General features: G+C 33.1%; 1 protein-coding gene across 22 annotated transcripts in view; it reads right to left on the bottom strand.

The window, feature by feature from the left end:
• The window catches only part of LOC129794686 (protein muscleblind), a 279,292-nt gene that overhangs the window by 38,981 nt on the left and 228,617 nt on the right, over positions 1–11,694 (bottom strand). For 9 of the 22 annotated variants that reach the window (XR_008751068.1, XM_055835508.1, XM_055835509.1 and 6 more), the window contains 3 exons: positions 7,987–8,157; positions 6,079–6,150; positions 5,573–5,752 (listed from right to left, as the gene is read on the bottom strand). Coding sequence is in view for 19 of the 22 variants with exons in the window: in XM_055835508.1 (XP_055691483.1) it covers positions 5,573–5,752; positions 6,079–6,150; positions 7,987–8,157 (423 nt within the window). In the remaining 3 variants the exon portion in view is untranslated. The remainder of the gene's footprint in view (positions 1–5,572; positions 5,753–6,078; positions 6,151–7,986; positions 8,158–11,694) is intronic. The other 13 variants (XR_008751070.1, XR_008751069.1, XM_055835524.1 and 10 more) reach the window with 2 other exon arrangements.

Raw genomic sequence — 11,694 nt, 5'->3', positions numbered from 1 at the left:
TATAAATATTTTTCCCGCCACTAATGATGTGGAAAATTTCTCTTTCCTCTCGAACCGATTTTCCTTTTCCTTCCCCCACGTCCTACAGTCGAACGACACTGGAATTTTTTATTTTCATCCCATTCCAAAAAAAATGAAGAAGAATTCTGCTTTGATGCGCTAAACAATAGCAAATGAAAATGGAAAATGTTTTTCTTTCCTTCCATCAAAGACCCTTTTTCTCATTCATTTAAAAATTACTTTAAGATTTTTACTTTTAATATATTTTTTAAATTTAAATACTCAAATCAGCAAAATCAGGAGTCAGAATTTGCCCAAAAAAAGGTGAAAATTCTCAATTTCCCAACTAAATTTTCTCTGTCAAATGCGTGTGAATTAAAAAGTCATCCTCCTCCGTGCTTTTGATTGAATTTCCATCGCTTTTTTTTCCATCATCCATTTCATTGATTTTGTACTGAATTTTATTTCACTATGACGCGGGGAAAAGCTCGCAAACAAAATCAAATTTCCAACTCACAAAATCCAGGTGGAATTTCACGTGAAAAAAGGGAAAATTTGTGTCACTGCAAATTTTAATTTAGAAATACTTTTTTTTTACATTGTCCTTTGAAGTTTAGTTAATTTCTATTTAACTGAAGGTATTAAAATTTATACATGAGAGAGCTTTATTAAATGTTTGACCTTTTAGCTGTGATACTTTTTGTAATTAGGGGGTGAGAAACATTGGCTGGAAAATTATTTAAATTATTTTCTGTTTTTTTTTTATGAAAAAAAGTTTCTGAGGTTCCGTTAAGTATTTTTCACGTTTCTTGTGTTTTTGAAAAACAATAATATTTCAAGTTTCGTTAACACTTTTAGGATCGAGATTTCTAACCTCAAACTTTGAGCTTAATTTTCTATTATAAAGAAAACGTTTTTCCAGATTTTCTTTTGACGAACTTCTAGTATTGAAGTCTCCTACAGATGTAAAATTTATCAAGATAAGTTAAGTAGATTTTAATCTATGGCGGTTTAAAAAATTCGAACTGGCGGCTATTACCAGTTTTGTCCTCCAAGTGTTAAAAACACTGAATTGTATAATATAATAATTTTATTTGTGACTTAAATTTTAATTTATTCAGATTTTTTATTCATGACAATAACTTCAAATTCTAAGAATTAAGAAGGTCCTTATAAAAAAATCTTCCCTTTTAAATCGTTTAAAACAGTATTAAGGTTATAAAAAATATTTCCATTTGACACATGATTGACAGAAAATTTGACAGCGTAGGTGTGACAGAAGAAGGATATGACAGAACTTGACGAGAATGTTCATAAAACGATGGGAAACGATGATTCCCACACCCACAATCCTAAATCCAAACATTCCAACGGATTTAGGAATGGTGGGAGGAGAAAAAAAGCATGAAAATTCCGGAAAGAAAAACACGCAGATAGATTTAATCGAAATCCCCGATAAACTCGTGAATTTTTCGGGGACAAAAAGTCGTGGTAGAAGATAAACAAACATTGTGTTTGTTATCAGTCAGCAAAAATCCAATTCCATCAAGTGTCGCTTTAGCACCCTCCCCCACCCATTACTACCCTATAAAAAAAGTATATGTATGTAGCACAAAAAACCACCCTGTGTTGACCCTTTTGCGATGCAACCTCATGCCAAATTGCGGTTGTTTCAAAGCTCCGAAATCATTGCAATAATTTGCGCTTTTTAGTCCATCTAATTGACTACCTATAATACCTATACTATGTACGTACATTTCGATGCTCTCTCAGAATTCCATTTTTCCATCGAACTGATCGAAATATTTATTATTTCATGTGGTTGGGTGGAAAAATGTGGAAGTTTTTTATTCCCTCCTCCTTCTTCCACCCTCTCAACTCCCCCACATACTCCCAACATAGTCTATATCTTAATATATAAAGCTGAAAAGTTTGTTTGTTTGTGGCACATGAACTCCTCCTAAACGGCTGGGCCGATCTTGATGAAATTTGGTATGGGGGTAGAGGGGGTTAATACGAGTTGCAAGCGCTATATGGGATTCCGCCCCAGCCCCCCTTTATAGCACCCCCACAGGAAAATTGATTTTTCCCCATTTTCTACCTGCTGAAGAGTCAGATAACGGGATTTTTTTATTTTAAAAATTTTTTGGGGTACCGTATTATTTATCCCCCCTATTAATACGCCTCCCTTTTATAACTTAAAATGGAGTTTGCTCACACGTGATTGGGGGCTCGGGTTGACTAGTGGAGATATATAGGAAGGCAGCCGGGAAAATAGGACATTTTATGGGGTATGTGTGTATGTTTTTTCCGCATGTCGAGAACGGGAAATTTTTGCAATATTCGAAACATTTATGTGGTATTATTCTCATTCTCTGCTACTGATGCCTTTCATGAGTGTCCCAATTGACCATTGTTTTTCACCCTACCTCCCCGCCCTTCCCCTCCTACGCCCAACTCAACGAAAAAATATTAACTGCAACATATGAGGAAATTGACAAAAAAAGCGCGCATTGTTGTGTGAAAAACACAGTCGATACATTTCCCATAAAAATGCGTTAGTAGAGAGCTAAAAATTTATATCAATAGTTTACGCGCGGGTGGATGAATGTTGGAAGTTTTGTTTGTTATGTAGAAAAAACAAAAAACAAAAAAGAATATGACGAAGGGTTGATTTCTCTTGGTGTAAAGTGACATTGAATGAATATTTTTGCCGTATATGGGTATTTTATCTATTGATCGTATGACTTCAGATAATTTAAATATTTTTTTCGTTAAACTTTCGTTAACTTTTGTATCCTTTAATTTAAATAAAACAAAGACAGTAAATCTTTAAATATGTGATCCTTTTTTTAAAATAATTTTTAGATAAATCGAAATCGGCCAATAAATCGCTTTCGTTGAATTTTCGTTAACTTTTGTATCATTTTTCTTTAAAAAAAAAGAGACAGGAAATCTTTAAATGTTTTCCAATTTTGATTATTTTCAGATAAGTCGAGATTGGCCAATAAATCGCGTTCGTTAAATTATCGTTAAGTTCCATAGTTGAATGAATATTTTTCTTGTATGTACCTATATAGGATTTGAGCTATATTCTGGGATTTCTTTTTTGTGAAAGGTTTTCTGACAATTTTGAAAGATTGAATAATTTTTTTCGTTAAATTTTGTATCCAATTTTAACCGAAAAAAAGATAGAAAATTTCCCATTGAACCCCATATTTTTCTAATAACCAAATAAGTCGAAATCAGACGATAAATAACTTTCGGTAAAAAAATCGTTAAGTTTCATACCCTCAATTTTTTCACTCTAAACCCCATTTCCCACAAAAAACTCAATTAATCAAAAAACTAAAAGACGAAAAAGTACGAATGACGTGCGCTAAAGCTGAAATATTTGTCCAAAAATAAAGAAAAACAAAAACTTAACGAAGGTAACAATGACATAATGTTTTAGTGTTGTGCATTCCATCTTTTTTTTGTTGTATATAATATATTGAAATATATATAAAAATTAATCATTCACTCAGTCAGTCACTTAATTAAAAAAATAAAATGGGATTAATATTCAGATTATGACAGACAGAGAGATAAAAAGTGTTTTTTTTTTATATTATAAACTCTGAAAATTTGTATAATAAATTCAAACACACATAAAATTAGCATAACAAAATACAACATTGCAGTCTTCTCATCATTTAAAATCAGTTTTATATAATAAACCATATAGCTGTATTTATAATTAGCTACCTAAAAATTTTTTGCATGCTTAAAATTTCAAATTATTCCCACCCCCAACCGCCTCTCTACACCCCCTCGGGGGAGTAGCTTTTGCTGTGTTCAAATGCCAAAAATTATAAATCCACTGCACGTGATTTGTGGATCACTGTTCCCACCACTATTATTCGAGGGCGGGAGAATTAATTTTGGCATTTTGAGTGATTTTGCTGTTGAAAAATATTTTTTTTCTGGTGTTCAAAAACACCATTTAATCACAATTTATTCTGTTCATTTTTTTTTTGTAAAATCCCTTTGAAATATGTGAAAATAAAATTCTTTTTTTTTTACTTTGATCCGTTTTTACACAGCATTTTATTTTTGTTGTAAACCAGCAACTAAATTAAAAAATAAGTTTATTTGTTTCTGTACAAAGGAATGAATTTAAGTTTTCTTTGCAATTTTCTTGTTAGTATTGTAGGCTGAAAAAATGAGGAATATTTTTTTAAAATAATTTCTTTACGACTTTGACAAAGATCAAAAAAAACAGTCGAGTGCCTAACAGAAAAGAAGTCATTTTTAACGTTAGAATTTGTTAGGAATTTAATTTAAAAAATGAGGTAAGAATTCTAAAAAAAATGAGTTCAAAAATGACTTTTTGAGGTTATAACTTTCATCATTTTTAATTAAATTAATTTAGGGGCTAAAATTCGGTAGATATTCAGATAAAACATGGTAAGAATGTCTAAAGGATTTCAATAATGTTTTTAGGGTTGGAACTTCCATAATTTTTTATAAATATATATTTTTTTAAAACCATTTTAAGGCTAAATTTTAGCAATTACAAAGACTCCAAAGTAAGTTTTAAATATTAAATATAAAATATTTCTACAAAAAACTTTCTGCAAAAGTTCCGTAAAGAATTCTTCAATTAACTCCAAAGTAACTTCTAACCTTAAAACTGTTAAAAGATTTTTAAATTTAAGATTCTATTTTGATTTTGAGAAAACTTATTGACCTTCTTTTAATACTCGTGCTTGGACTTAGTAATTTTAACTCAAAAATTCAGTTAATCCTAACCTTTAAAACAATTTTTAACTCATATTTTAGTACTCATTTGCATTTCTTCCTAGAACTTCTGAAGAGTTCTTGCTTTAAAAAAAAAACATTTTTGAAGTTAGATTTTGCCTAATTACGAAATTATTTAATACGTTAACGCAATGTTCGGTTAAAACGGTTAAAACCGTCCTTTTCATAACCTCAAAATATTTTTAAAGTCATATTTGTTTCAATTTTACGCCATTTTTTTTCTATGCAGATTAAATTAAGTTTCAAAGCAAATTTTATTAGGTACTGTTCATAGAAGGTTCCTAAAATCTTCTTAAGCTTCCTTTTTCAAAACGTAAAGTTGTCACCCCGATATGGGGCTAAATGTTTCACAAAACCTCATTAAATGAGTTAATTTTTAATTTTAAACTATTATATTTTTCATCGACAAAGAGAACTTAAGTTCTTAAAAAAAAATTAAGAAAAATAAACTCAATGAAAAAATTAGCAGCATTCATTTTGAGCAGTGTGTCGTCTGTCATATATGGTGCAGAAATTTTCTTATAATCCATCTCACTACCTCTGGCAGGTGAATTATTAATTTATCAAACATATTTTGTTGTTGTTGTTGAAATATAAATATTTATAATAAAAAAATTTGAAGCATAAACTGAGATATTGAAGAAGAAAAGAAATAAAAAATATATTTTTTTATTCAGAGAAAACATCCCTGAAAATCAACCCAAACAAGCTTAAAGGGTTTTCTTTCTTTCAATATGCAGGGAATTAAGGGTTTTTAGTGGGATCTTACCTCGAGCCGATCTGATCGAGGGATCTTCTGTTGGGCTACTGGAACGGCTTGTGGAACAACGGGACCCAGGGGTGACACTGTCGATGGATCCGGACCTAGGATTGTGGGCATCAGGTGACCAGGTGCAAAGTAGTGACTGTAGGTGCTTGTAGGCATGCCGGTCAGGTAGGGATTTGTGGCCTGAAGGAAACAAAAAATAAACAATTTTACATCCATTTAATTCCCCTTTTCTTCTCCCATCAAACTCCTTCCAAAAAATTCTCCTCAATTTATCCTGAAAAAATTATTTTCAAATAAAGATTTTTTTTAATTGTGAAAGCTCATGCAGAATTCCACGAAAGCTCATAGCAGGGAAGCTTTTGCATTATTTTTTAAAAATTTTTCCGCAGCAAAGAGAAGCATTTTTGCAATTAGAGACCCACAGGGTGCGAAAGAAAAGAAAAGAAGCATTAAGCAATTGCATCAAAAAGAAAGAAAAAAACAAACAAACAAAAAAGTCTCATTACCATAATGGGCTGCGATCCAAATTGAAGTGAAAGTCCTATAGGTGAGACAGATGTGTTTCCATTCTGGACATCCTCAAGAAATTAAAGAAAAAAACACAACACCAAGTCAAGCTTTTTTTCCTTATTTTTTTTTTGTTTAGCCATTGCTCTCTCCCACATTGACAATTTTTTTTAAGGAAAATTCATTGAAAAGTTAGAATTAACAAAAAGAGAAAAACATTCAGGATGTCGTGAAAATGTGAAGAAAGTGAAGAAAAAATGTTTTTGTGATGAAAAATTAGAGAATGAATTTTATTTTTTATGTTTATGCCCTGAAGCATTGTTGATTTCATTTAAATTATAACAGAAATTGCAAAAAAGTGCAAAAGTGTTGAGAAAAAATTAAAATTATAATTTTTACTTTATGCTGTTAGTCCCCAATTAATGTTAAATAAGATTCTTAGAACCGTTCTGGAGTTTATTATTTAAGTAAACCAACGATGTTTTTTATTGGGATTTATACGGAGAAAGGAGTTTATTCATTTTGACACTCTCATGGCAATAATTCAAACTTACAAAACTGTTATGAAACACGTTACAAAAAAGTATTTTAAAGTACTCACGAAAATATAAACAGAATTTTTATTTTCAATTAATAAGATTAATTTAGGGGATGAAGGGGTGAGATTTACTTAAAATTTTTTTTGTACTTGAAGCATATGCGTCGATTATCTTTTCCAAAGAAAGGGGAATGAAGAGTGAATATTATCGTCGTGATCAAAACAGTCTAGAATAGACGTATTCACCGTATTCACCTAAAGTGATATAGGGAATAAAAGTCAACCACAAAAAGCATATGCTTCAATCTAAGATCTTCTGTCATTATTTTTTTTAATAGCCTTAAATAACTTATATTTAATTTTAATGAGAAAAAAGATACAGGAAAAAAATTGAAGCTCCTTAAAAAAAAAATTGGTGCTTCTCGTAAAGTAATTACTTAACATTATTGAAATAAAAGTTAATAAAAAATTGAAAGAATAAATCGTAATGCATATGCTTCAGTGCTTCAATTGATCGATTTTTGTCAATGCCTTATTTTCTATTACAAAAGAAAAAGAAATATTTTTTAACAAATTTATTAAACAAAAATGAATGAATTAAAAAAAGGGAACATTACTGCTGCACTGATGTATATGCTTCATGCATGGAAATACCAAATAGTGGTACCATGTGGGCGTGGTTTATGTATTTTTTTTTTTGTAAACCCTTCATTTAACTAATTTTAGTGGAAATTCTATTTGAATTTTCTGGAAAACTTTGTGATGATTTGTAAATCCTTTCGTGGCTTTGTACCTTCCAATAAATTCATTAGAGACACTCAAAGTGAATAAACTCCTTTCCTCTGAGCGTATTTTCAGAGACAATTATTAAATCTTCTACAAACAACGATTCTCGGCTTTTCAAAATGGATTTCATTAAGAAGATTTTTATTAAATTATTCCTCTAAAAAATCAACAAAAAAATAAGCTGCAAGCTAAAATAAAAGGAATTTATTGAAAATCTCTCATCTAGCGCAAAAATCAATCTATTAAATATCTTTCCCAAAAATTAATTAAATTAGCTTTCTCACTAAAATATAAATAATTTTGCAATGTGCCAAAAAATTGTCTAAAAATAAATTTTCTTGCATTTCGTGACCAAAAGAGATTAATCTAATGAGTTGAATTTTTAGTATAGGTAATTTATGGTAAAACCTAATTATTAATGTTGGAGCAATAAAAACAAGACAGAGATTAAAAAAAAAAAAATTTAAGCATTTTTTGGGTGAGTTTTAACAAAAAAAAACAGAGAGGAAAGTAAAATTCTTTTGCAGTCACACAGAAAAAAAAAAGAAATCGAGGAAATGATGCATCCCAGGTGCTTACTTACCACTGTTTGCACCTGCCCAGGGATAACGGGTTGTCCAGGGGCAATTCCCATTTGCTGCATTAGAGCATTCTTGAGGGCCAAGTGATTCCTCCCGTTGATGAGGAGCTGATCCTTGAGGTGCTGTGGCGGATGAAAATACTTGCAGGGTGGCTTCTCGCGATTGCACCGTCCCTGGAGGGAAAGAAGAAGAAGAGAAATGAAATGATTAGTCTTCATATTGTTAGTTGGAAGCCCCCTTCAGCGCCTCGGACACGACACGAATAGAAATCACGACGAAGGAAACGTAACTTGCCACTAATTTGGATTTATGTTCGTGGCCAAATGAAAATCTTAATCACGTTTTTTTTTGCCCTTCTCATCTCCTTTCGCCATCTTTCACACCTTCGCATTCACCGGAAAATCCCTGGCACTTCAATTACATACAGAGGCGTGTGCTCTGGCCCAGAAGCCACACAGCAATTTGCTCCTGTGGATGAGGGTGTGATCCACCCTCCCAACCAGCAATGCGAAGAGAGTGAAAGTCAATGGATTGAAAGTGCTATTTTGAGGACACTTTGGGTACAACCTTTTGCGCAATGAATCCCCCCCCCCCTGCAAAAGATTGTCTCCCAGAACTTCCGGGGTGTGACAAGGTGAGGTGCTTGATGATTGTTTCGACGGCAGATAAAATCTTTTATGGATTTTTTTTATAGAGAGAGAGAGCTTTCCCGCCACTTTTGCGGGGTATCCTCTGTTGCTACAAAAACCACCCACAATCGACGGTTTTTTCAATCAAACTCACCCAAAAGTGTATCCAGCAGGGAATTTCAGGGATTTTTATGGCGTAAAAAAAGTTATACCTTCAATGGATATTGAATGACATCCTTTTAAGGCTTTTCCAATGGAATTTTCTTGTGTGCTTTTGGAATGTTTTCTTGCAAATAAAAAATTCTATGAATTGAAAAGTAATTCCTTATTGCTTCAATAAAAAATTGTAAAAGTTAAAGAATAAAATTGAAATTATCTTTAAAAGTTAATTAAGGGTGAAATTTTCAATTAAAAATAAGTCTCGCTTGAGTTTTCCCAAACTAGGCTTTAATTTTTTTAATTGGACTTTAAGATTTTTAGGCTATACTTTCCTTTTTAGCTGTGATTCTTTCAAATAATTTTAAAAGCTTGTTAACATGGGTCTTAACGGTCTTAACTGCTTTGAGCTAAGTTTAAGTTTTCTTAAACTAGGCTTTTGTTCTTTTTAAACTGATTTTCAGTTTTTTAGGTTAGACGTAAGATTTCTTAAACTAGGCCTTAGTTTTCCTAAACTGAAATTAAATTTTTCAAGCTAGGATTAAGTTCTCTTCAAAAAAGCTTTAGTTTTTCTAAGACAAACTTTAACTGCTATGAGCTAAGCTTATGTATTCCTAAATAAGAATTTAGTTTTTTTAAACGGATTTTCAGTTTTTTAGGTTAAGCTTCCGATTTCTTAAACTAGGCCTTAGTTTTCCTAAACCGAAATTTATTTTTTTCAAGCTTTCTCTTAATTAAGGCTTTCAGGTTTAAAGATAAGGTTATGTCCTTACTAAAATTAGGCTTAACTTTTGTTAAACCACAAATTAGTTTTCTTTTCTAATTTAGGCCTCTGTGTTTTAAGCTTACCCAAAGTTCTTAGACTAGGTTTTTGTGTCTAAAACCATGCTTTAGTTCTAAAATTAAGCCGAAGTGTTTAAAGTCAAACTTTATTTGTAAAAGGTTAAGCCAAATTTTCCTTAACCCGGTTTTTAATTTTTTAACCTATAATATCGAATTCAAATACAAAAAAGAAAAGCTCCGCATATCTTAACAGAAGATACAAAGATGAATTACCAAGGGGATGAGAGATGCACAGCGGGACTTAATGAAATTTTTTCTTGCTACTCGGAAACGTAAAAAGCTCTCATCGTGTTACATTCAACAAGGAGCCAATAAATGTGGTCATAGAAGGATCAATCTGGGCGGGAAATTTGGTGCAATATTCTTCCTTTTTTCGTCACAATAAAACTTCCCCCTGTGAGCTTCTTTTGCCCACCGTCGCCCGCCACCCTCCCCTTTTGCTCAGGACTACTCAATCAGATTACTCAGACATTCCCCGCCTACACACCCGCCTTTGAAGTGAACCAAATTGCGCCCAAGGTGGTCCAAATGGGTTTTATGGGGTTTCCGGGTGTCGAGGAAATTGTCTTCTAGTCGAACGAAAAGGTGCATAGCTGTGGTACAGGGTGCGGGATGGTTTCAGGGGTATTTTGGTCGATAGGGATTACAATGCTGGGGAGATTTCCTTTCACATTACAAGGGGGGATGTAGGAATTTTTGGGGTCTTCTTTAATCAAGCACCTGCATTGTAAAAGTTTGTGGAATACGTTAAATGTGGCAGATAAAAAAAAAATACTGGCGCAGTTAAAGTAGTAGGGGGCTCTCGGGATGCTTGGCGACGCAGCGGCTGATTTTACATGGGGAGTTCTGCTTTCTATTAGGCCGTTCAATCGTTAAACTGTTTAAAATTAACGAATTTTCAAGTAAAACAACATAAAGCTTAGAGAATAAAATGTTTTATACACAAGAAGGGCTTAAAAACCACAATTGTGACGTCATTGTTCACATTTTTGCACAAATCTTTGTTGGTTTGTATCAGCTAGCGATTTTTTATTCTTTTCTGATTTTCTGCAACAATAAACATCTCTCAATTGTTCCTTGAATGACGATTATTTCATACAACAGTGATTAAACTCCTTAATAAATTTTTGAATTCAAATTTTAACCGTTATAAGCCACAATTTAAGCTCAATCCTTAAGGACTCTGCACACAAAGTGTTGACAATTTGGTCACTGCTGGCGACTGTTAACACGTAAATTCTCGGGAGGTGCCCAAGCAAAATTTGCCCCCAAAGACACTCCAATCTCGACGTGAGTGTCCCCACAATCCCTTAGAGAGCTCACAGCTTTCATGGGTTGGGGGAAGAGGAATTTAGAGGGCAAGTCACGAATCTCTCGGGGACTCATGGTGGAGCGAAATCCAGCACCAAATGTCACATGTACTGCAATAATCTCTAAAGCTTCGGAGGTGATGTGGCCAATGGGGGTGGGGGTGGAGGGACAGGGGTTGCGATGTGACACTTGCAGGATGGGCAGGAGTCAATTAAATATTATTAATATGGCAACCAACATTCTCGGAGCACTAAAACTGATGACCACTTTGAACCACACAGCTGGGGGAACAATTTAATGTGACTTCGGGGGCTTGTTTTGCATTATCAAGCAAATAATCACGATTCACCCTTCGGACGATACCGATCAAGCTCTTGAGATGAAGCAAAAAGGGTTGTATTATGACGATGGGGTGCGCTTAAAGAGAGGGGATGAAAAGCAATTCTTGGAAAGTTTTATGAAATTTAAAGGTGCTCAAGGCGCGAAAAGTTTAAATTTTTCCGTTTAACATTTCCCGCCAGAACATGGGAGGTTTTTCCACACAAAAAGGGTCCACAACCCCCCCCCCCCAGAGAAAAGCTCTATTAGGAAATTTAATCAATTTCCCAGAGAATGGAAGCAAGAGAAACTTATTAGCTCATTTGCCTTTTAATTAAATACAATATGTCCACCCCCAAACCCCAAAATGCACTCCCTTAATTCTTCACTTGAATGATTTTTCCATTTCCCTGGAAATTTTATCACATCCACCCCCATCGCCCGCCCTTGAAT

Source organism: Lutzomyia longipalpis, chromosome 4 (genome assembly GCF_024334085.1).
Source record: "Lutzomyia longipalpis isolate SR_M1_2022 chromosome 4, ASM2433408v1".
Lineage (NCBI taxonomy): Eukaryota > Metazoa > Arthropoda > Insecta > Diptera > Psychodidae > Lutzomyia > Lutzomyia longipalpis.
The sequence above is the reverse complement of the archived record's forward strand: the minus strand, read 5'-3'. Positions and strand labels throughout refer to the sequence as shown.